General features: G+C 43.7%; 1 protein-coding gene across 2 annotated transcripts in view; it reads right to left on the bottom strand.

The window, feature by feature from the left end:
* The window catches only part of LOC135219293 (zinc finger CCHC-type and RNA-binding motif-containing protein 1-like), a 96,197-nt gene that overhangs the window by 47,446 nt on the left and 22,392 nt on the right, over positions 1 to 26,359 (bottom strand). Inside the window, exons 2-3 of one of the 2 annotated variants that reach the window (XM_064255943.1) lie at positions 21,526 to 21,690; positions 1,007 to 1,210 (exon numbers count right to left, since the gene is read on the bottom strand). In XM_064255943.1, the coding sequence (XP_064112013.1) occupies positions 1,007 to 1,210; positions 21,526 to 21,690 (369 nt within the window). The remainder of the gene's footprint in view (positions 1 to 1,006; positions 1,211 to 21,525; positions 21,691 to 26,359) is intronic. The other variant, XM_064255944.1, reaches the window with a different exon arrangement.

Here is a 26,359-nt window from a genome sequence, read left to right on the forward strand (position 1 = left end):
AACCTGAAGCATCATAATTATGATGGGAATTAATAGTAACAGTGCTGTAAGTCTGGGTTAACTTGACTAGAATGGGCTGAAGTCACTAATCCTTTTGGAGAAAGCAAAGGCCAGAAGAAAAGCTGTTTTAATGGTAAGATTTTCCAATGATGTCAAATCAAGTGGCTCACTAGTGAGTTGCCATTAAACCTTCTAAAACTATGGAAAAATCACCTCTGTGAGATTTGACTGATGGATCTAAATGAAATTTCCTCCTTAGAGCATTGGCATGATATTTGTATCACTGGAGAGAGAGGCTTCTGACTCATTACCAAGATGCTTGAAAACTTTAGATATTCTGGATCTGTACTCTTTAATGGATGATACTGATGAAAACATGTTCACTGACCATTCCATACACAAATCAAAGACGATTCTCCACTTAGACTGTCACAAGATGAAGTAAATGCCTTACCAGACATAATGAAGTCTTTAGCAGTGTACAAAGAAATTCTGCTCCGAGTGATGCTATGTATGATAACTACAAAGTGGTACATGTGCCATAAAATCACCATTCATCATCTGTATGTGTTGGAACATCTGATGACCTCAGATATGGGTGCATATGTAATTAATGGGTGAGTGAGAAGATAAACTGGAATACAGATACAAGGAAACAAGTGGCCAAAATGATTCACAAATGGTGTCACACCCGTGTGATAAACTGCATTTGTGTGCATAGTGCTTTCTATGTGTCTTACCTCTCTGAAAGCAATAAAGATCCCCGAACAAAAGAGGACTTGTGGTAAACACAGCTGAAGGTGGTGAACAAAAAAGTAAACTGATATAAAAAAAAAAACTGAAAAACTTTATTAACTCCCTCAAGCAGTTGATGTTCCTGATAGTAAAATGAAAATAAGCAAAAATGCAGAGAGAGAAATCTCTCTTTACAGAGTTGCTTAATGGATAATGTTTAATTACAAGCATTGTGAAATTCAATATTAACCCTTTGCCTAGGTCTACTTGCCTTGATTTGTCTGGGTATTCTCTACGCCTGATGAATTCTGGAGCTCTTCCATTATCTTTGGCAATACTTGCTTTCAAAGTTCTCCCAAACATCTCACAATTGTTGGTGCCTCGAACACAAGCCTGAGCCTCCTCTCGCTTCAAGAAAAGCAAAAATGCTACACCACGACTCTTATGACTGTTCTTGTCCCTTAGTATTGTCACTCTGCAATTTTCAAAGGACATATAAAACTATGCAATAACATGAATCAGTGCAAACAATCTAAAATTAACTGAATTTTCTTAATCTTAAACAACAACACACTAAACTCTCTTTCATTCCAAACCTTTTACAATAGCCTTATGCATATCTGTATAAACTTCCACACACCTTGGAAGACAAACAGAGCCTCTAGTTCTACCTGGCATCTCATGCATTTGGGCACCACCTGCATCCTGGTGGCAGACTCAGCAGCCATTGTTTGCGCATCTGCTACTTTGTAAATACTGTACCTAGCAAACTTTTTCCTATATTTATAACATTTTATACACTATATTATCATACTGATATCCATCTGCAGTAGGTTAATTTCTTAATATGTTTTCTGTTTGTTAAATAGAGTTGGTACTGTATTGCATTCATTTACTTTGAGTGCAAAACATATCCTGTGTATATTGTGTATTATTCTGGTGTATTTCTGGATAAATTCTTCTTAAAGCACTCACAGTACGTATAACCTTAACATAGGGATCTATATTTACACCATTTGAATCTAGTATAATAATGGTATTTTCAGAAAACCTGACCAGAGAGGCCTTTGCTTCTGCCCAAGAAGTATGTGGATTCTATGACCTCCATAGAAGGTCATGTAGAATTTTGACATTCCATACTATATATCATATTTTACTAGAGTACAAGGGCAAAAGCAACTGAATTTGCTACATTCACTCAAATAACTTTTCTCACTCTCAAGCTTCATCTTAGAAAAAAAACTGAAGGATAGCCTCCTCTAATTTTCTTTGAGAGCTTAAGTATTTTTTCTATGATAAAAACCATTTTACACCAGGATGTCCTCAGCGCTTTTAGCCCCTGGCACATTCTTGAGAGAAGTGATCCTATGGTAGGGGTGTAAGAATACTACCACTGTAGGTCCTGTGTGTTGTAAAAGGTGACTAAAAGGACAGCTGCTGCCTTGCAGTCTTACTTTTTAGTAAAAGGCTAGGCCCATTGCCATTAACTGTGGAAACTGCTGCCTTGCAGTCGTACTTTTAGTAAAAGGCTAGACCCACTGCCAATAACTGTGGTTGATGACAGCAAGGGCATGCGGTTGTAAAACTCCCTTTGCCAAACAATAAACCATGTCTGGTGATGCCTTTAACAGAAGGCAATGGAGAAAGCGCATTAAGCAACTGACCCTTTAATGTAGGGATAACAGTGGGAAAGAAGAAGACATTCTTGAGAGAAGTGCACCCTGTGATAGGGAAGTAAGAATACTACCACCGAAAGTCCTGTGTGTCATAAAAGGCGACTAAAAGGACATTTGCTGCCTTGCAGTCTTACTTTTTAGTAAAAGGCTAGGCCCACTGCCAATAACTGTGGAAACTACTACCTTGCTAGTGGACATTTTAGTCAAAGGCTAGGTCCACCGCCAATAACTGTGGTTGATGACAGGAAGGGCACATGGTCGTAAGAACCTCTTTGCTAAACAATAAACTATGCTTGATGTTTTAAGGAATGCGAATGCAGTTAGGACGTCCTCTGTAAGTGACACGCATCAAAATCCCCCTACTGGCGCGATAAATGAGTGAGGGGTAACGACTGCGGCCAAAGAAATTAGAGAAAGAGTGGAAGATAAGAGCAGGTACATGGAACATTGGTACTCTAACAGGAAGACTGAGGGAGATAGTAAATGTGATGGAGAGGAGGAGGATAGATTTCTTGTGTGCAGGAGACTGGGTGGAAAGGGAGTGGTACTAGAGAGATGGGAAATGGGTATAAGCTCTATTACAGCAGGTCAAGAGAGGGAAGAAATGGAGTTAAAATTATAAGAAGTAACAGCTGGAAGGAAAAAAGGGATTTTGACGTAAGGAAAAATCTATTTCTGGGCGATTGGTTCGTGTCGCCAGCGAAATATACTTTAATCCATTATTTCTAAGGTAAATGTACTAACACATACCAGAGAATAAATAAAATAAAGAAAAGGTCAGTACAACTGACTCGCTCACCCTCCAAGAGGGTGTCGGTATGAACACTATGGCGAGTGAGACCACTACCACGAACCGCTTGCCAATAGAAATCTCCCACTACAAAATCCCCACAAGAGGGGAGCCGACCCACAGAGTGGGCAGCAACTACTACTACTCCATCCCATGCTGCCGACTGCTGCGCCTCTGGTGGCCATCCTGAAGTTAGCAGACAATCTTGAGCGATGGGATGGGCAGGGCGGGATTTCGCTGGCGACACGAACCAATCGCCCAGAAATAGATTTTTCCTTACGTCAAAATCCCTTTTCTGGGCTCAGTTCGTGTCGCTGCGCGAAATCGTACCAGAGAAATAGCACAAGAATGTAAGGAATAAAATCAAATAGACAAAAAGGGTCTCAAATAAAAGAAAACATAAAATAAAGAAATATAATTGCTAATAGATATACATATACACAATGATACAAAAATAGAAATATTACTTAAATTTAACTTAATGCTAATAATATTTTTCTTAAATTTAACTTAAATTTAACATATATACAGGGCTTACATGGAATATATGTTGAAATCAGTATCTGTGTATAGATATTATGTACAAAGAACTTAAAGCAATTATAACAATAAATTGAATAGAACAAACTTCAATAATAACATAAAAAAGGGAATGTATATGACTTAATATACAAAACCCGTAACCATTGTACATACGATGTGTCCCATCATAAAAATAAGGGGATCACATCAAAGAGATCATTATATACAATCAATTGTGAGTGACCCTAGCAAAAAAATAAGGGGCACCCACTATCCATCACAAGAGCAGCTAAGATCAAGGTAAACGTAGATGAACATGGCAGGTATAGACGAACTGTTGGGTGAGATAGGTAGAAAGAGGACTGGATCTTCTACTAAAGATTAAGCAGAGTCGGGGGAAACTATGTTACCACCGCAAACTGCTGAAAATTTCAGAGCTTCCAAGGACTTTAAGTAATGACGCTTAAATACTGTCGGCGATTTCCAACCAGTATATTTTTTCAACTCATCGAAATTCATATGTTGGAAATAGTTAATTGAGGTGGCTACTGCCCTGACATCATGTGCTTTAGGGAAGGAGACAGGATTGGCTTGCTTAATAAAGTACAGGATCTGCTGCCTGATGCCTTTAATAGATAAAGTACCACCTTTTCTCTCTTAAAGAGAGGACCCGATGAGGATGAGGAGGTCCTGGACAGAAAGGCTCGTAAGGTCGATACTGGGCAAAGAGAAATATCTTGTGGAAGGGGTACAACCTTCCATGGTTCCCACCTCATCAAAGGATCTTCATTCTTTGCTATAAACTACGTTCCGGAGAAAGTAGCACTTCCCCTGTGGGAAGAAATTCAACATGATCCGGATCCCTGGATAATGCCGACAGTTCTGAAATTCTAGCTCCTGAAGCCAAGCTTAATAAAAATAGTTTTTCTTAAGAGCATTATAAATGAACATGTGTCATTATCAGTTTCTGAAGCCAGCTTTAGAACATCATTTAAGAACCATGATACTGACGTAGGCCTTACAGAAGGTCTAAGTCTAGCACAAGCCTTGGGAATAGACGAGAAGTAGGAGTCTGTCAAGTCTATGTTGAAACCAAATTGAAAAATCTTTTTCAAGGCTGACTTGTTTGTCGTAATAGTGCTAGCTGCTAAGCCTTTTTCAAATAAAGATCTGAAAAAGGATATAGCTGAATTGATTGTCATTGATTCTCATATCTGATTCTCTCAGGAACGGTTGGCTAACCTTTTTGACTGCAGCATCATACTGTCTCAAAGTTGAATCTCTTTTATCAGATTCCAAGAAGAGAATGGGATTTTTATTGAGGATCAATATTCGCATCTCTTTTAGCTGCAAACTTCATGAAATCCATAAAGTTAGGGTTTTGAGAATTCCTGAGGAAGCGAACACAGTCTTCGTTTGCACTGACTGGGAGAGCCTGGGATTGGGAATTCGAAGAGGACGAAGACCCAGTTTCTAGAATTAGAGGATACCAATTGCTCTTCGGCCAGTCTGGGGCTACTAGAGCCACTTGACCCTTGAACGTCCTGAGTTTGTTCAGCACCTTCAGGAGAAGATTCACTGGAGGGAAGACATAAATCTTCTCCCAGTTGTTCCAGTCTAGGCCAGGGCGTCCGTGGCATAGGCCAGAGGGTCCAGGTTGGGGGCCACATAACATGGGAGTTTGTGGTTCGCTTGGGATGCGAAGAGATCCACTTGCAGACCTGGAACTCTCTGAAGAATCCACTGGAACGAACTGTTGTCCAGTGACCATTCCGATTCCAGAGGAACTGATCGGGATAGAGCATCTGCTATGACGTTTCTCACTCCAGCTATATGGGTGGAGGAGAGGTGCCAACTGAACTTGTCCGCCAGGGAGAAGATGGCTACCATGACATGATTTAGATGACGTGATTTGGAGCCTCCCCTGTTTATACAATGGACTACCACTGCGCTGTCTAAGACTAGCTTTATGTGGGAGTTCTTTGGCGGACGTAACCTTTTTAGAGTCAAGAACACCGCCATTGCTTCCAGTACGTTTATGTGAAGCTGACGGAACTGGGGTGACCAAGTTCCTTGAACCTTCTTGAACTGAGAATATCCTCCCCAACCGCTTAACGAAGCGTCTGTGTGGATGGTAATCCCCGGGATGAGGGAACTGAAGGGGTACTGATATTGACAAGTTCTTGACTTTTGCCCAGGGCGTAGACGATTCCGAAGAACCTGAGGGACTGAGGATAATTTGTCCCTGGACCTGACATTTGCTCGTGAGCGCCAGATTCTGGTTAGGTCTTTCAGTTTGGCTTTCATCAAGATGTTTGTCACTGATGCAAACTGGAGTGAACCCAGAATCCTTTCCTGGGTTCTCCTTGAAGCGAGTTTGTGTCTTAGAAATTGCTTTACTGACTTCGCTATTTCTTTCCTCTTGGCTGATGGAATCGACAGAGTATGGGAGGATAGATTCCATTGAATGCCCAGCCACTGAAAGTTTGATTCCGGAGTGAGTCTTGATTTGGTCCTGTTTATCTTGAAGCCTAGATATTCCAGGAACCGGATTGCTTTCAGTGTTGCTTTGTGACATTCCTCGACTGTTGGAGCCCAAATTAGCCAATCGTCGAGATACGCTACTACCATAATCCCTTGCGATCTTAGTTGTTGGACGACTACTTCCGCCAACTTCGTGAACACCCTGGGTGCTACGTTGAGACCGAAGGGAACTATCTTGAAGGAGAATGCCTGATCTCCTATCTTGAAGCCCAGATACGGGCGAAAGTGTCTGCAATAGGGATATGATAGTATGCGTCTGTAAGATCGATAGAGGTGGTGACGGCCCCACGGGGAAGCAAGGTCCGCACCTGCGAGATGGTGAGCATCTTGAACTTGTCGCAGCGAATGCGGCCAAGTTTAAACGGGACAAGTCTAAGATTACCCTTCTTTTTGTGAGCCTTTCTTTGGAACGCTGAACAAGCGCCCTTGAAACTTTAATTTGTTGACTCTCGCTATTGCTCCTTTCTGAAGGAGGTCCTCCGCATACTCCGTCAATTCTTTGGATGGAAGTTGGCGGAAAGGTCTGGGTGGGGGCGGATTCGCCACCCAACTCCAACCCAGGCCTTTCGACACAATGCTTTGTGCCCATTTGCTGAATCCCCACCGGTGGTGGAAGAGAAACAGCCTCCCTCCTACCTGGAAGTCCTCATTGATGTTGGTAGCCTCCGCGGCCTCCCCTGAAGTGTTTTCCTCTATTAAGGGACCCTCCCGATCCTCTCTGACGAAAGGATCGCTTACCTCTGCCTCCCTTACCCGAGCGGTCATACTTCTGAAAGGCCTGGCCTTCGAACACTTGGTTGAAGGCTGGGGAGACAGCGTAAGAGGTGGAAGGTTGAGGCTGGGGGAAAAGGGAAATCACATAAATAGGCTGTGATTGGGCCTTGGAGGTAGAGGGTTGGGCTGCCTGCACCAACGGAACAGCCGAAACAGGCTGGGCAAACCGTTGCTGTTTCTTTTGGTAAGGCTGGAAACGTCTGGTTTCTTCTGACCTTACCCCTGACAGCTTGATCTTGGCGTCTTTCTTGCAGTGAGACCCCAACGATCCTTAAGCTTGGTTAAGCCTCGTAGCCTCTGCCTGGACCTCCTTTACCATTGCATCTGGGAAGAGGTCTGCTCCCCAGATGTTTGATGAAAGCAACTTATTCGGTTCATGCCGAATAGTTGCTTCTTGGAGGACATGCTTCCGACAGTTTGTTCTGGCTGTGGCGAACTCGAACATGTCAGACTGCACCGTTTGAGTCAGTGACTTGGTGATTAGCTTGAACAGTGGCTCGGAACCATAAGAAATGGTAGCCACCTCAGTCATGGCCATGGTGTTGAGAGACCTGGCCAGCCTAGACTTGGCATCAAACTCTGCCTGAATGAGGCTATCTGGGAGGAGTCTAGGCAGCTTCTCACCAAACTGCTCCATAGCACAGTCTGGTTTGAGTTTGCCCGCAGAAAAAGTGTTGGGCAGGTCTTCCCACAAATCTCCGGTGAGGGAAGTAAAGGAGATGTAGGGTCCGCTTCCTTTAGCTGCGGTAACGGGCGTCCCCCTTTTGGGAGTGCCAGCTGGGAATAGTGACCGTAGCAATCTTTGTAAGGAAAGGAAGCGGAGTACCCTCTTCCGTTGTGAAGATTGTGAATGGACTCTTAAAAGGCTGTATTTTAGTGTTTGAACAATCCATGCCTCTAAGCACCTGAGCCATTCTCTTTGAGCCTGGTCACGTGAATAGAGAACTGTCTCTTTAGGGACCTTATCATCTCGCGTCATGGCAGCGGCGGTGAGCCTGGCGTAGCCAATGAACTGCGGTTGGAGATCTTCCGGGTAGAACTCGAAGTCCTCAATCCTTCGAGTTCCACACTCCCGGGATAGAAATAAGCCCGTCTTGGAAGGGGCGTATGACGCCACTCTCCAGGGATTGTTCATGCTGAACGGAGGCAGAGAGTCATATGGCGGCAACTGAGCTATCCCTGTGCCGAAAGGTGGGGGAGTAGCTAGCGGAGCTTGGCTTAGTCCGGCGATAATGTTATCCTGGGAGTTGATCCTATCAGACAAACCGGGAGGAGAACATCTGTTCCATACTGTTCTTGAGAGACCCAACCAGATCCCCCATGTGTTGCAACAGGCCAGCATTGGGATCCAAAGCGGAGCTGCTGCGGAGGTGGGGACGGGTAGCTCTGAACAGGAACCAAAGGAAGTGGAGAAACGGTTGACTCCGCTGGAGTGTGTGATCTCTCCTTGGAGGATCTACTCCTTGAGGATTTGGAGCCGGACCCAGAAGCTCTAGACCTCTCTGCTCCGGGGTTTGTAGCCGGAGACTTGCGAGATGTTGACGCCGACGACGTCTTTTTAGACGACGACGACGTCTTACTCAAGGTTTTTTTTTTTTTTTTTTTTTTAACCACCGTTTGTCCTTTGACCTTAGGTCTAACAGAAGCATCAGGAGAAGTATAAAGTTCGGCTCCTGTAAAGCCTTGGAAGGAAGCTGGAGAGTTTGCAGGAGTAGAAGATCCAGTGGCGCCCAAGGGAAGCCCTTGGGCGTCCAACGTACTCACCTCGACCAACAGGTCGTCAACACCTACCATCGGCTCAATGTTTAAGTCCAGTGTCGCGACTTCCGACGAGATGTCTTGGCCTGGATCAGTCAACGAAGCGGCGAGCTGCTGCTGAATTAGCGCAATAGTCGGGGCCGCCTCTGCTGGGTCGACGTAGCCCGTTGACTTGCCGCCGGGGAAGATCAGGACCGCCAAACCTCTTCTCAAGTATGTAGGGCTGACCCTTGGCGGCGTTCTTTCCCAAAACCGCCGACCCAGGCCCGCAGGGTTGCCAGTGCGGTGTCTCTAACAGCCGGAGCCTGGAAAGAGAGGGTATTTGTTAGTATTTTAAGATTAAACTTAAAATTAAAACTTAAGTAAAAGGTAACTTAAAATTATAGGGGATGCGAGATCCGTATAAAATTATTGCTAAGTTTAAGATAAGATTAAAATTAAACTTAAGAACTATAATCTTGTAGGGATTGGCTAACGGAGTTGGAAATACTTACCCCGTCTAAGAGCTGCTCACCAGATCATAGCAAATTGTGCAGGTCTCGTGAAACCAGACTTGGAGGTTCCGTGCGGAGTCGCGCATGGAGCATGGGACCGGCAGACTTCATGCCCACAGGGTCCTGGAGCCGGCATGGCATTGCATCCCGGATGCTCACAGTTGGTGGTCTGTAAGTGAAAGACACATGAGCATCCTAAAAGATATCACTTACAGGCTAAAGGTTAAAAAGAACTCCGCTGCATGCCGGAGCGCGAAAAAATTTCGGGCATAACCCCTCCCTTACCGCCTGAATAGGCTATAACAATACGGAGAGATCCGGTGTGAGCATGCAATGGAGGGAAGGTTTAATGTAGCTTAAATTAAACTTAATATAGTTTAAATTAAATACTAATCTTAAACCTATAAACATGGGGACGTACCGGACTAAGTCCGGTGCGTGGCGGAGCGTGTCGCGATATCAGCGCGACGGAGTGGTTAGTAGAGACCAACTGTATGCCGCAGTCCGCCCGTCAGGGTGAACTAGCACCTTTCCACGTGGATGCCGGAGCTCCGGTAGATAAAGAGTCCCAGTAAGGTGGGAAAGGGCGAGAGGGCAAACAGACTCGCGCTAGCAACGGAGCGACGGAGTAACGACGGAGGGGGGGAAAGGCCAGTCCCCCCCCCTTAGCCATCCGAGCGTACCGAGAAAGCTGGAGAGGTCGAGTCAGTCTGGGTCTGTCCCGTCCCCCTACTCCCTCCGCCTAGGGGGAGATGGAGGCAGGCCCTGGGTATGTGGAGCGAGCGTTGGCAGACCAACCCTCCCCCCGGCCCTATGGAAGAGCGGGAGGAGGGGGGGGGAAAGATGACTGGACAGGCGTCTGGCTGCTCCGTGATCACGTAGTGACCACGGGAGCGGTAAGGTAACAAGATATACAAATGAAACAATAAAGCCTAGGATACACAACCGACTGATCAGAGAGATGCTATAGAGAAGCAACCGAACTGAAGAGCGGAAGCATATGGGACCAATAGGACATAAACCTAGGCTAGGTGAAGCCAGACGCCGTACACTAACGTAAAACATAATACATAATTAAACAAAATCACTAAACGTAAAGAAAGAAAATTAAAACAAGAGGAGAAAAAATCCAGGATGTAGACTAAACCCGAAAGAAAGTCTACCACTCAAAGCTAGCGGGGGCCGGGGCCGATACTAAGAGCTGTGGCTAGGGTCTGGATGGAAGATGCCTACGCAAGGTGAAAAAGACATGCATGCATGACATAAAACCCCGTAGGCTGTACCCTTAATATAAATAGGATAACTAATAACAGAGCGTAATAAAATAAGGGAAGGTTCTGGGTATGGAAGACCAAGAACGAACCCGCCACGAGGCAGAACCATGCTGCCATGTTTCCGACCTAGAGCTCGTATTTATACCTAAAAAACGGCAAATACTGACTCAAGCCGGAAAAAAACCAAATAGCAATAAACACAGATTACTTAACTTAGCTGTTGCAATGGCTGTACGCTCCATGATGAATAAATCCAGTAAAAAAGGGCACAAAAACACAGAGCAAAAAAGGGCACGTGTATACGTTGTGCGCTAACTGAAAAGGATGGCCACCAGAGGCGCAGCAGTCGGCAGCATGGGATGGAGTAGTAGTAGTTGCTGCCCACTCTGTGGGTCGGCTCCCCTCTTGTGATTTTGTAGTGGGAGATTTCTATTGGCAAGCGGTTCGTGGTAGTGGTCTCACTCGCCATAGTGTTCATACCGACACCCTCTTAGAGGGTGAGCGAGTCAGTTGTACTGACCTTTTCTTTATTTTATTTATTCTCTGGTATGTGTTAGTACATTTACCTTAGAAATAATGGATTAAAGGATATTTCGCGCAGCGACACGAACTGAGCCCAGAAAGTGGTATATTAGTAAAACGAGTAAATGATAGGCTTTTAACCCTTTACTGCCGACTGGACGTATTTTACGTCGACATTTTTTGTCTCTCGGGTGCTGACTGGACGTATTTTACGTCGACATACAAAAGTTTTTTTTAAAATTCGCGAAAAAATACTTTTAGGCCTACCAGCCGAAAACTCTTGAATCACGCGCCTTGGGGGATGCTGGGAGTTCACGGATCAAGGTGTTGTTTTGTTTACAATCGTTACGCAGGCGCGCAAGCGCGAATTTCTTTCTTGCCGCACTAAAAAGTATCTGTGACACATCTCGGAAATTATTTCGTCACTTTGACATAATTTTTGTACCATTTTAAATTAGCCGTTACATGGAGTATTATATATGAAAATGTGCACATTTTTATGTAGAGTACAACAAAAAAATACTCATGATTGTAGCTTTTATCGGTTTTGAGATATTTTCATATAAATAACGATAAGTGCCAAAATTTCAACCTTCGGTCAACTTTGACTCTACCGAAATGGTGGCAAAAACGCAATTGTTAAGCTAAAGCTCTTATATTTTAGTAATTCAATCATTTACCTTAATTTTGCAACTAATTGGAAGTCTCTTCGCCCATATTCGATTATGGTGAAATTAGTATTGAAAAACGTTTTCCTGGTACGTCCGCGCGGTAACTTCTTCCGAAAAAAATCATACATGCGAGTGTGCGTTAATGTTTGCCACTTTAATTAGCCGTTACATAAGTTTATATATGAAATGTGCGCAATTTCATGCAAATACAACCTTAAAATACTATGGTTGTAGCTTTTATCAATTGTGAAATACTTTCATATAAAAAAAATGAGTAAGTGACCAAAATTTTCAACCTTCGGTCAACTTTGACTCTACCGCAATTGTCAAAAAACGCAATTGTAAGCTAAAACGCTTATATTCTAGTAATATTCAAGCATTTACCTTCATATTGCAACAAATTGGAAGTCTCTAGCACAATATTTCGATTTATGGTGAATTTATGAAAAAAATAACATTTTCTTTACGTCCGCGCGTAACTCTTCCGAAAAAATCATACGTGTGATTGTGGTAAGTTTGCACCATTTTAAATTAGCCATTACATAAAGTTTTATATATGAAAATGTGCGCAATTTCATGTAGAATACAACAAAAAATAATTGAAGGTTGTAGCTTTTCTCATTTATGAAATATTTGCATATAAATCACGATAAATAGAAAAAATCCACGTTCGGTCAACTTTGACTCTACCGAAATGGTCGAAAAACGCAATTGTAAGCTAAAACTATTACAGTCTAGTAATATTCAGTCCTTTATCTTCAACTTGAAACAAATTCGAAGTCTCTAGTACAATATTTAGATTTATGGTGAATTTAAATAAAAAAACTTTCCTTTCCTCTGCGCGCGGATTCTCCGCCACAAATCTCCGAAATGCGTACGTCCCATTCTTGGAATATTTGCTCCATTTCATATTAGGCATTTCATAGAGTTTTATATATGAAAATGTGCGCAATTTCATGTAGAATAAAACGTAAAATATTTGAAGGTTGTAGCCTTTCTTATTTCCAAAACAATTGCATATAAAAAAATATATATAAAAAAATTCAACATTCAGTCAACTTTAACTCGTCAGATATGGTCAAAAACTGCATTTGTAAGCTAATACTCTTACAGTATAGTAATATTCAATCATTTTTCTTCATTCTGAAAGAAATTAGAAGTCTCTAGGACAATATTTAGATTTATGGTGAATTTTTGAAAAAAATATTTGTTTACGTCCGCGTGTTACGAATTCATGCATTATTTGTGATAATATTTTCTCTGTGTTGCTTTTATCGTTTTACAATGTGTTATATACCAAAATGATTGCAATTTAGTGTACATTACAGCAAAAAAAAGTAACTTGTTACCTTTAACCGTTTTACACAGCGCGATTTGAATACAATTATATATGAAATTTTGTTTTTGCACTATCATATATCGCATTATTTATGATAATGATAATTTTTTTCATTTCTGATGGTTGCATACTAAACTTCAGCCAATGAAAAAAAAGGAGCCAAAAATGAACTCTTAATCTTGAAAACTAAGCGCGCTGTGATATTTTGAAAAAAATATTTTTTCCGCTTCCGCGCTCACTCTGAAACGCTTCGGCGTTTAAGGGTTAAAGATTCCAATAATACGTAATAGTAAACATAATATATCTGCATATGCTCCTCAGATGGGGTGCCAAGAGCAAGAGAAAGAATTAAGTATTTAGACAAGAGTTTGAGGCAATCCTGAGAACAGTGAGAGAGAGGAAGAAACTAATAATAGCAGCTGGTGTGAATGGCAGGGTGGGAAAGAGAAGAGATGGGTATGAGGAGGTACATGTAGGCCATGGATTTGGAATTAGAAATGCAGATGGAAATTATATTTAGGAGATGGCTCAGAGTTTTAAATTGGCATGTATGAACACATGATTTCAGAAGTTGGATAAGTACTTGATAACTTGGGAAAGTGGAGGAGTACAAAGCCAAATAGATTACATCCTGGTTATAGGAGCCAACAAAAGCAATGTGATGAACTGCAAAGTGATCTTGAGAAGTTGGTTAGGCTGGTCAAGATGATAAATCAAAGAACAAGCACAAAAGTAATAACAACAATTGGGGAAACAGAAAAATGTTATTGTTATAATACAATTAAGTTTGTTCATACTTACCTGGCAGATATATATATAGCTGTATTCTCCGAAGTCCGACAGAATTTCAAAATTCGCGGCACACGCAGTGGCGGCCAGGTGTAGTACCCATTCCCGCCGCTGGGAGGCGGATATCAGGAACTCTTTCCCATTTTCTATTCATATTTTATCAGTGCCACTGTCTCCTGAGGGGAGGTGGGTGGGCACTTTAATTATATATATCTGCCAGGTAAGTATGAACAAACTTAATTGTATTATAACAATAACATTTTGTTCATGAAACTTACCTGACAGATATATATATAGCTGAATCCCACCTTCGGATGGTGGGAAGAGACAGAATAGGATTTTTGGGAAACTAAATTAAGTAGACGATATACATCTTGGTTCCTCACCTGTTAGCATAGCCGACTTCGTGATTACTGTCACAAAGTCCTGCTTCGCGTTACTAGAGTTGCCAGCGAGGTAGAGACCTGTAATGCTGGTGCGCTCTAGATGATCTGTCAACGGGGGCGTGACCACAATGTTGACTAGACCATATGACCATACTTCTGAGGGGCAACGAAGCTAAAACCACCACCTGACCTAACCTATCCAAGTTAGTTCCATAACTTCTAGGCTAAAGAAAAGGAACGCGCCTCAAGCGACCAACCCTTCAAAGTTAAAAGCATACCTATCCCTTTTCTATATGATAGGATTCGTGTTGCTTGCTGCCCCCAATAATATATCTACGGATATGTATGGTCCTAGCGACTTACAGATCTGAAATGTCGTCTTCACATCCCGTCGGGAGTTGTGAAGCGAACACAGAGTTGCTTCGCTAAAGCGTGGCACCTCAGGATGTTACGAGTGTAATGCTCTGTTGAAATGCTTCCGAGGCCGCGCCCCTACCTCGATTGCATTCATATTAAGAAAAAATCTCAAATCTTTATGCAAATACATAATGAATGAGGGACTTCTTAAAAGAACTCCTTGATATAATGCCAGGGTTTTGTTCTGACATGAACCAGTCTGATCTTTTTACGGAACACCGCAAGATTGTCCGTTGACCTCGACTTTCTATAGTTTTATCAAGATAAAACTTGAGAGACTCGACAGGGCACAGGACTCTCTAATGCCCTTGCCCAATAATTGTGCCATACCCTTGGTCTCCAAGCCTTCGGGTCAAGGGTGTTAGACAGGTTTTCGTTTTTATCAAGAACGGAAGGCTAGAGGACAGACCGCAATTATGTCCTTTAAAGCTAAAACCTCTGATGATGGCTAAAACCTCACTAACCCTCTTTGCCGTGGCTAGAAGCGGTTAGAATGTTAGCCTTTTCTGGTCCACGTGTATTAAGTTCGCAGAAAGATAGGTTCGAAATGCTTTTGGCATCAGAAACTCAGACTACGTCTAAGTTCCATGCCAGAACCTGCGATCCAGAGAATTTCAAGATCTCCCCAGACCTCAAAGATCGTGAAGCTTTGTTGTTTGACAGAACCGAATCTCTGAGCCTAGAGGCCGTCAACAACATATTTGCATATTCTACAATAGTTAGGACTTCTAGCTTATCTCATACTTCATACGGAAAGATAGAACCATAAAGAAATTCACAGAGGTCGAGTGGAGGAACAGTCATTTCCCTTCACTATCTCCAGAAACGGCCCCCTCCGATTGAACACTGAAAATAGGCAGCACTGCTTTGCCTTGGCCAAGAGACTGCCATTAATCTTGAAGATCTTATCGCTTCTCGATAGTCTGAACGCCTTCAGACTCAGAGAGGAGAGATATTAGGTACTTCACTAAGTGACGATGTTAGATTACACGATTCTCTCGGGAAAGGTCTTTGGACAATTCTCTGAATTACCTGATCTCTGTGAATCCAACCTCTTAGAGGCCAACATGTGGAGACTAAAGCTAATCCTCTAGGATCATGAATAAGGGAACAACTTAAGAGGAAGCTCCTTCGTCTTCAATATTACGAAAAACTTAACGAAAGAACGCCCTCAGTCTCTCCTCAACTTTCGACATACTTCTAAGTGAGGATTACTCAGACGTCAGTAGTTGTTGCCTTCGATCGAGAAGACGCGCACGGACGTGCACTAGTTTAACGAACCTCTTGAGGATCGTTACGTTTCCGTGGCCCAAGCCCATAACCACAACTCTCTCTTCTTGAGCTATGAGAGAGCTGAGAAATTATCCGAGATGATTTGGGCCACTCGATCCAAACTCACCCTTCGAGGAACTGGAGAGCCGACCAGTTTGGCTTCCAATTCTTTCAGACAATGTGCCAGAACATCTGTTCCTCTGTTCGGATGTCTGGCACCCTCTCGCTATCACCGGAGGTGATCCTCAAGCCGTTGAGAGAAAAGATTATTACTAGATCTTTGATGTTATTCCAATTTCTTCGTGAGGAAAAAATGTAGAGGTCTGAATTGCTGTTTATTCAGGAAACAAGTTTCTCCAGCGAGGAAATGGTCCCCAGCAAACTCATCCATTCCCTCACTCAGCCCTGCTTCCTTCCCCTAAATAAGGCTGCGCTTTTGCATAATCAGGAGGAGCATTAGTTATAGTGCTATGCCGCGTAGATTCGTACAGAATTCTGTTACCGTGCGGTAAACCCGCACCGAACAAGTATAAGAGATATCTTGTTGAAATTATCTAAGTAAACGGAAGGCGCGTGTTCATTCAAGATTACTAGAAATTTCCTCAACCGAGGCTAAATCCATGATTGTAGGGCAGAGAGACGGCTTATTCAGCCATTCCCGCAAGGGAGAGAGACGTAACCACCGCGCATGTCACCGAGCTAGCCGGTACTGCGTAGATCAACAGTAACAGCAGCCCTGTTCACGTCTCGCACTATCGCCTGAGTTGCCAGCTACTCCTTTTAAACGAAGGGATAAGGTAATGAAATTCCTCACAAAAAGGAAACTCTCAAGCAAGGATATTTAAACGAAACAAAATTGCTAAATACAATAAGCTGAGTTGGTGTTGTCGTAACAATACCTGAAGAGTTGTTCTTACTCCGAAAACTCTTGGAAGGTTGAAGGGAGTGACAATTAAATACATTAGAACAACAGTTCTTTCGGCTTCTATCCGCAGAGGTAAATACGATATGCGTATATGACTTGACCCATGCGTTAGCAAAATGACGCAAGATAAACTACGTAAGTATTGTAGTAATTTGAACATCGAATTCTCTACTACATCTTTCCTCGACGAGGAAGAGAGAAAGAAAGGAAAACGACTGTCCACGTTCTAATGAATGAGACTTTTAAAAGAACTCCTTGATTCTTTGCCAAGACTCTTGCCAAGAAAGGGAGTAACTATTCGAATAGAGATCAGTCAAGAGAGAAACCGAGGATGAAAAGGTGACCGTTTCAATGTTTTCTTGATTGATTTGGACCTAAGACTTCCTGGATCTAGTCTACAAGTCTTTTTCTTACTCCCCGGATGAGCCTCTGAAAATGAATGAGAGCTCTTCCGAAATTTGTTAATGAGTTTATCCCGCTTAACGATAAAACGTTAAAATCTATGTCAAAGAGAACTACCCCATTTATGAGGGGTCCCCCACTAAAATGACAAAACGTTTAGTATCTTGACAATGGGGGAAAACGTCCTTACTTGACAAAACAATTGGCAGTTTGCTAATAGGGGAAAACCCTTTAACATGACCGAAAGTCACCCAGGAATCCGAGTATATAATCTTCCCGATTTCTCAGAGAAATCGATGAAGAGGCAAGAGGGATCGAAGAAAAAAGTCGGGTATGTCTCTCCGCTAACTCCGAATCCTTCTTTAAAAAATTTTCTGTAAAGGAATGTACCTGTGGAGAGTCTTGAAAAAAACCTCCTCTTGACGAGCGTTTAGAAAGCGTCAAGCGTCCTAAGAAACGTCCTGAACAGCAAATAAGACGCTGTCTACAAGTCTTTTCTCTCGCAAAGCGTCCTGTCGAGCTTCCACCGAAGCGTTTCCTGGCGAATGTCCACAAAAGCGTCCTCATAAGCGCTGAAGCATGCAAGGCCCGCCAAGAGGCGTCCTGGCGAGCGACCTTTGCCAACATCTTTCAATGTTATGACGAACCGCGTTTTGCGGATGACGTTGAATATTTTTTCAAGGGACGTCCTCATGCGAGTCTCCATGGAGAGCCGCACGCTGCTCCTGAAGTGTGTGAACACTAAAGGAAGACGTACGGCTTTCGTCTTCAAGACAGGCCTTAAAGACCTTCATACCTTCTTACAAAAGACAGTGGCCGCCTGTGCGGCAACTTGCGTCTTCGTAATGCAAAAGAACATCTCCAGAAACGCCCTCAGCACAGGAACGCCGAGCGTCCGAAGACACCCTCGCAAGGTGCTTGCCGAGCGTACTGGAGAATGTCTCTACTTATAGGACGTCGAGCACCTCCAAAAGCTTCCTCACGTCTAAATTGCCCTTCTTATGCCGAACCAGAGACATAAGTTGTTTGACTGTGCAAAGCAGCTTGCCGGACGTCAAACTTATGCTCTTTCGAAGTAAAGCGAACGTTACATAACGTATACGGAGCGCATGAGGAGAGGAGACGAATACTGAGTTGCTCCTCCAAAAAGGTGGAATCAAGAATGTCCTTGATTACCATATTCTTTTGGAATGCTAGCGAGGTTGAAACAGCTCTAACTTCATGAGCGTTCACTCGCAGGAGGCTCAAATCACTCTTCTGGCAAGATGAATGAGCCTCCTTAATAATGTATAAATGAGCGTTCACTCGCAGGAGGCTCAAATCACTCTTCTGGCAAGATGAATGAGCCTCCTTAATATGTCCCTTAGGAAAAGAGCCAGTGCATTCTTCGAAAAGGGGTAAATGTGGTCTCTTCCTGAGCACCACAAATTACCGAAGGACCTCTTACTTCCTTCGTTTAAGTAAATAAAATTTGAGAGCCCTGACAGGGCACAGGACTCTTTCATCCTCTCATGACGAGAGCTTCTTAAGGAGGCGCGAGTCCTTCCGAGAGCTCCAACCCCTGTGTGGGGAGGACGCCTCGGAGGACGAGAAGCAATCCTTCAAGATTCGTGCACGTGCTCGATCTTCGGCAGCCTGGGAAGCGACAACAGGACCTGCCGAAAGGAAGCCAGATCAGCATGAAAAACCCGTAACCCTCCTTCGGCTTTTGACATGCCCTCTCCCTGGTTTCCTGGGAGTCCGACAGAGGTCTAGGCCTGAGGCGTTATGGGGCCGATCTGACGTTCCCTCCTGACGAGAGAGAGGACGTGAAGCGTCCTCTTCTCTAAAGCTTCTTAGAGGGCGCGAGTCCTTCCGAGAGCTCCAACCCTTGCGCAGGGAGGACGCCTCGGAGGACGAGAAGCAATCCTTCAAGATTCGTGCACGTGCACGATCTTTAGCAGCCTGGGAATCGTCAACAGGTCCTGCCGAAGGGACGCCAGATCGGTGGGGAGCCCCCGTAACCCTCTTGCGGCTTTCGACATGCCCTCTCCCTGAGTCCTGGGAGTCCGACAGAGGTCCAGGCCTAGAGGCATTATGGGGCCGATCTGACGCCCCCTCCACAACACAAGGGGCACTACACTTCACAACACTGATTGGAGAGCGAGCACTTTAGTCTAAGATTACTTGATGTAATCCTCTAGCAGACACTTCTTCTAGGCCTGTAAGCCATACCACAGGGTTAGGCAAAATAAAATCTACAGGAGGTTAGAAGGTTCATTATTTCTAACTTCTGTTTATTGTGGAGGAAAACTCCTGATTCTAACACGCTCTAAAATGCGTACATGAATCCTACTTCTTCCATAATCAGTCACACATTACACTAATTACATTGAACTTATGCAAAGAAAACATGTAAACGTCATATATACTAAGCGAGTGTCTACCGAAAGTTCCGGTAGCCTCACCTTACCCCATGCAGACAACAAAGTCTGAAACTAGGCTAACTAGCTTCAGACATCAAATGCAATGAAAAAATTTACGATAGCGTATGCCTAGCCACAAATCCAAGTCAATAATCGAAAGAATAATTAGGATACTTAAGCGGCTAATGAAGTTTCAAAATCCTGGGCGGAGGTCTGTAAACAGTTGTTTACCGACCGGCGACAGAAAAAATATGAATAGAAAATGGGAATAGTTCCTGATATCCGCCTCCCAGCGGCGGGAATGGGTACTACCACCTGGCCGCCCACTGCGTGTGCCGCGAATTTTGAAATTCTGTCGGACTTCGGAGAATACAGCTATATATATATCTGTCAGGTAAGTTTCATGAACAAATTTTGAAGTATTGTTGGATTGCACCAGGGGTGAGCATTAAGCTGTGGGAGTTGTACGCCGATGATCTGGTGATTACTGCTGAAAATGAGGAAGACCTATAGAGAAGGGTTGGCATGAGAGGGGTGGGTTAAAGGTGATTGTGAATAAAACAGAGGTTTTGGTAAGCAGTAGGGAAGATAAAGAGGCAAAATAGTAATGCAAGAAAGAAGAGGCTCAATTATAAAACAGGTGGAAAAGTTTAAATACTTAGGATCTACTACTTTAAGACAAGAGGGAGGGTGTGAGGCTGAAGTTGACAGCAGGATAAAAACTGTACAGGGGAAGTGGAGAGAGGTAGCTGGAGTATTATGTAATAGGAAAATGCCAATCAAGCTAAAAATCAAGATCTATAGCACACTGATAAGACCAGTGTTAATGCACAGATCAGAAACATTGGCTCTAAGGAGAAAAGAGGTAGTAAAGCTTGAGAGAACAGATATGAGAATGCTGAGGTGGATTATGGGAATATCACTGCTTGCGAGATTGGAAAATGGCAAAATAAGAAGGGCAGGCATAGTAAAGATTACAGAGGTAGTAAGAGAGTCACGACTGATGTGGTATGGGCATGTGTTGAGGATGGATGATGAGGAGGGAGTGAAGAGGGCTTGGAAGGAACCTGTTAGAGGAAGAAGATCGACAGGGAGACAGGGAATTAGATGTCGAAATATAGTGGAGGAAGATATGGAGAGAAGAGGTTTGGGGGAGGATGATGCAACAGACCCCTTAATGTAGGGATAACGGTGGGAAAGATGAAGACATTCTTGAGAGAAATAAGCGCACAGCTGAACTTTGCTTCAGACAAGTTAGGATACAAGCTAAAAGAAATACTGGTTTGGAAGACTATGCATTATGGATCCCAATGAACATTATGGGTCACAAAATTCTGACTTGTAACCTCTGAATTTTAAAATGCAGTTTTAACTATTCTTAAAATGCTACAACTAAAGAACTTTAACTTTGAGGTCTACATAACTTTGAGATATACTTCCACATGCTAGGCCATAAATCTTTAATATTTTCATAACAGGCCCCATGATAGTATGTACCAGGTTGAGAGGTTTCAGCCCTTGAAAGGGAGGGGATGTAAACAAGCACATTGTTTTCATCTTTATTTTACTAAAAAGCTAAATGTGTTTTACGTTACAGAAACATTAAGTGAAACCTTGAGCAAAGATTGAGAAACATGTGTTTCCATAGGAAAAGGAAATCTCTTATGAAATAGGCTTACTGTAGTTCAAATTAAATCTCCAATAAAATGTGAAAAAAGAATGATTAAGCCTCAAAATAGTATATTGAGCTTTAAATTTTAAATGACAACTTCCCTATATTAAAGGTCTACAAACTTCTAGTGAAGTTTCAACAAAAAACTATTACTTTACCTGACTAATTTTCCAAACTTCTCAAATATTTTGTGAAGATCTGTGTTGGTAAGGCTGAAAGGTAAATTAGACACATAAACTGTACTGCGGCTTGGTGCTAAGGAATTCCCAGTAGTACTGTGATTCATTGATGGATGTCCTTTCACAGCAGCCATTTCTGCAAAACTGAGTGGTTTTTAATATTACATACTACACTATAAAGAATACAAAAATAAACTATAATCTTAAGTGTTTGTTGCTTGTATGTACAATCCTACATGCATAACATGCATGTTGCTACAGTATTATACTTTGGTATTATATTAACCTCAAACAACATGTTCAAAAAGACAACATTGCAACAAAACTCATGATAGGCGTTTCTGGAAACGCCTATATTTGGTGTGGCAAACTACATATAAAATAACATTCCAGAAAATTTGCAAACCCCATTACAGTAGTGCCTCAGGTTACAAAATTAATCTGTTCCAAAGCGGCCTTCGTAACCTGATTTTTTCATATCTAGAACTACGTTTTACATGTAAATTGCCTAATTCGTTCCAAGCCCTACAAAAACACCCCAGTAAATTTTATAATAAAGCTAAATTGACCAATAAACAATGAAATACAACAATTTGGACCATTCAAGAAATACTGTACATACATGTACATACATATGTAGTAAAATGTGGAACTTTACCTTTCGAGTGAGGGGATGTCCGAAAATGGCGACAGAGGAGGAGGACAAATGGCAGAAAACATGAACACTTAACTTTACGAAACACATTAAAAAATGGCAGAAAACATTAACAATAAACTTTATGAAACACATTAACAAATGGCAGAAAACATTAACACTTCTTGATTATCTCCATCTGCGTCTCCTTAGAAAGCATCCTCTTCTTTCCATGAACTTCAGCAACATTCTTGGGACCCAAGATTAATAATGAAATAATTAAGTTAACACACAACACAATAAAGTAACTTACAGCACAACGAAAGCAAAATCACTAACATGAATTTACATTAACAAACGAAATCTATGTGAACAAACAAATTCCAGGTGTTTACGATAACGTTGCCACAAAGAAATGGTCAAGGAATGCCTTTACATAGAGACATGATGGGACAGATGCTGACCAATAGGAGAGCAGGATCTTACGGCGATGTCTAGCATCAGGAACCAATGGGAGAGCGGGAGGATGGTGGCGAGTCTACTGAGTTGGCGGCGCGCAAGTTTTAAAATTGTTCTCGGCGGCCCAGGTAAATCTCAGACTTTACAGTACATACACCCTTTCACAACCTGAATTATTTTCGTACACAGAAGCAAAAAAATCTTTTTCTTTGCCTTCATAACTTGGATTTTTCGTACGTAGGGACTTAAGTATGTAGGGGTATGACTGTATTTCCAGGATGTTTGTCACTGATGCAAACTGGAGTGAACCCAGGATCCTTTCCTGAGTTCTTCTTGATGCCAGTTTGTGACTCAGAAATTGCTTGACTGACTTCGCTATTTCTTTCCTCTTGGTTGATGGAATCGACAGAGTATGGGAGGATAGATTCCATTGAATGCCTAGCCACTGAAAGTTTGACTCTGGAGTGAGTCTTGACTTGGTCCTGTTTATCTTGAAGCCTAGATATTCCAGGAACTGAATCACTTTCAGTGTTGCTCTGTTGCATTCCTCGACTGTTGAAGCCCAGATCAACCAATCGTCGAGATACGCTACTACCATAACCCCTTGCGATCTTAGTTGTTGAACTACTACTTCCGCCAGCTTCGTGAACACCCTGGGTGCTACGTTGAGCCCGAAAGGAACTACCTTGAAGGAGAATGTCTGGTCTCCTATCTTGAAGCCCAGATACGGACGGAAGTGTCTTGCAATAGGGATATGATAGTAAGCGTCTGTAAGATCGATAGAGGTGGTGACGGCCCCACGGGGAAGTAAGGTCCGCACCTGCGAGATCGTGAGCATCTTGAACTTGTCGCAGCGAATGGCTAAGTTTAAGCGGGACAAGTCTAAGATTACCCTTCTTTTTTGTGAGCCTTTCTTTGGCACGCTGAACAAGCGACCTTGAAATTTTAACCTGTTGACTCTCGCTATAGCTCCTTTCTGAAGGAGATCCTCCGCATACTCCGTCAATTCCTTGGAAGGAAGTTGGCGGAAAGGTCTGGATGGGGGTGGGCTCGCTAACCAGCTCCAACCCAGGCCTTTTGACACAATGCTCTGAGCCCACTTGCTGAAGTTCCACCGGTGGCGAAAGTGAAACAGCCTCCCTCCTACCTGAAATTCCTCATTGGTTTTGGTAGCCTCCTCGGCCTCCCCTGAAATGTTTGCCTCTATTAAAGGGACCTCCCGATCCTCTCCCACGAAAGGATCGCTTACCTCTGCCTCCCTTACCCGACCCCGAGCGGTCATACTTCTGGGAAGCTTGACCCTCGAAGACCTGATTGTAGGCTGGAGAGAGAGCGTAAGAGGTGGAGGGTTGAGGCTGAGGGGAGATAACATAAATCGGCTGTGATTGAGCCTTTGAGGTAGAGGGTTGGGCTGTTTGCACCAAGGGAACAGCCGGAACCTGCTGAGAGAAGCGTGGCTGCTTCTTCTGGTAGGGCTGGAAACGTCTGGGTTTCCTTTGAGCCTTACCCTTACCGGCTTGATCCTGTCGTCTTTTGGCCGTAAGACCCCAACGGTCTTTAAGGCTTTGGTTCAATCTCGTAGCCTCTGCTTGAACCTCCTTCACCATTGCCTCTGGGAAGAGGTCCTGCCTCCCCAGCATGCCTTGACGTAAGCAAAAACTTTATTATTCGGCTCGTGCCGAATTGTTGCTTCTTGTAGGACATGCTTCCTACAATTCGTCCTAGCAGTGGCGAACTCAAACATATCCGACTGCACCGTTTGAGTCAAAGATTTGGTAAGAAGCTTAAAGAGTGGCTCCGATCCATAGGCGATGGTAGCCACCTCGGTCATAGCCATGGAATTAATGGATCTGGCTAACTGCGATTTGGAATCGAATTCCGCCTGAATAAGGCTATCGGAAGCCTAGGTAGCTTCTCACCAAACTGCTCCATAGCACAGTCTGGTTTGAGTTTGCCAGCTGAGAAGGTGTTGGGTAAATCTTCCCACAATTCACCGGCTGAAGGAAGTAAAGGAGACGTAGGATCTGCTTCCTTCAGCTGAGGCATGGAATCCCCCTTCTGGGCTGCTGGAATGGTGGTAGTCGCGATCTTTGTCAAGAAAGGGAGCGGGGTACTCTCTTCCATCGTAAAGATCGTAAACGGACTCTTAAAAGGTTGGATTTTCGTATTGGAACACTCCATGTCCTCTAGACACCTGAGCCATTCTCTCTGAGCCTGGTCTCGTGAATAGAGGACTGTCTCCTTTGGTACCTTATCGTCCCGAGTCATGGCTGAGGCGGTGAGCCTGGCGTAGCCGATGAACGGAGGCTGAAGGTCTTCCGGGTAGAACTCGAAGTCTTCAATCCTCCGAGTTCCACATTCCGGGATAGAGATAAGCCCATCCTGGAAGGGGGCGTATGACGCTACTCTCCAAGGGTTGTTCATTGAGAACGGAGGTAGAGAGTCATACGGGGGTAATTGGGCTCCACCTGTGCTGAAAGATGGAGAAGAGGCTAGTGGAGCTTGGCTAAGTCCGGCTATAATGTTGTCCTGAGAGGTGATCCTATCAGACAACCGGGAGATCATTTGTTCCATGCTGTTCTTCAGAGACCCAACCAGATCGCCCACTTGTTGCAACAGACCAGCGTTGGAGTCCAAAGCCGGAGCTGCTGCGGAGGTGGAAGGGTGGCTCTGAACTGGAACCAAAGGAAGCGGAACTGACGACTCCGCTGGAGTATGAGATCTCTCCCTGGAGGATTTACTCCTAGAGGACTTAGAGCCGGACCCAGAAGCCTTAGATCTCTCTGCTCCGGGATTCCTAGCCGGAGACTTACGAGAGGAAGATGACGCCGACGCCGACTTTTTAGACGACGACGACGTCTTCGTCAAGGTTTTCACTGGTTGACCCTTGACCTTGGGTCTAACGGAAGCGTCAGGAGAAGTATAAAGTTCATTACCCGTAAAGCCTTGGAAGGATGGAGAGGTTGCAGGGGTAGAAGATCCAGTGGCACCCAAGGGTATCCCTTGGGTGTCCAACGTACTTACCTCGACCAACAGGTCGTCTACACCTACCATAGGTTCCACATTAATATCAAGCGTCGCGACTTCCGAGGAGATGTCCTGGCCTTGGTCCGTCAACGAGGCAGTCAGCTGTTGCTGGATGAAAGCGATAGTCGGGGCCGCCTCTGCTGGGTCGACGTAGCCTGTAGCTTTGCCTCCGGGGAAGATTAGTACCGCCAACTTCTTCTCAAGAATGTAGGGCATACCCTTGGCGGCGTTCTTCCCAAAACCGCCGACCCAGGCCCGCAGGGTTGCCAGTGCGGTATCCCTCACAGCCGGAGCCTGGAAGAGAGGGTATTGATTAGATTTTAAGATTAAACTTAAAACTAAAACCAATTTAAAAGCTTAACTTAAAATTATAGGGGCTATAAAACCCCATGAATTTTATCTTAAGTTAGGGATTAATGTAAAAACTTAAGCACTATAACAAATGAAGACCAGTTAACGGAGTTGGGAATACTTACCCCGTCTAAGAGCTGGCTCACCAGATCATAACAGATGGTACACGTCTCGTGGTACCAGACCTGGATGTCCCCGTGCGGAGTCGCGCATGGAGCATGGGACCGGCAAACTTCATGTCCACATGGGTCTTGAAGTGTGGCGGCGCATCCCGGATGCTCACAGTTGGTGGTCTGTAAGTGAAAAGACACATGAGTATCTTAAAGACTCTCACTTACAGGC

This window comes from Macrobrachium nipponense, chromosome 1 (genome assembly GCF_015104395.2).
Source record: "Macrobrachium nipponense isolate FS-2020 chromosome 1, ASM1510439v2, whole genome shotgun sequence".
Classification (NCBI taxonomy): Eukaryota; Metazoa; Arthropoda; class Malacostraca; order Decapoda; family Palaemonidae; genus Macrobrachium; species Macrobrachium nipponense.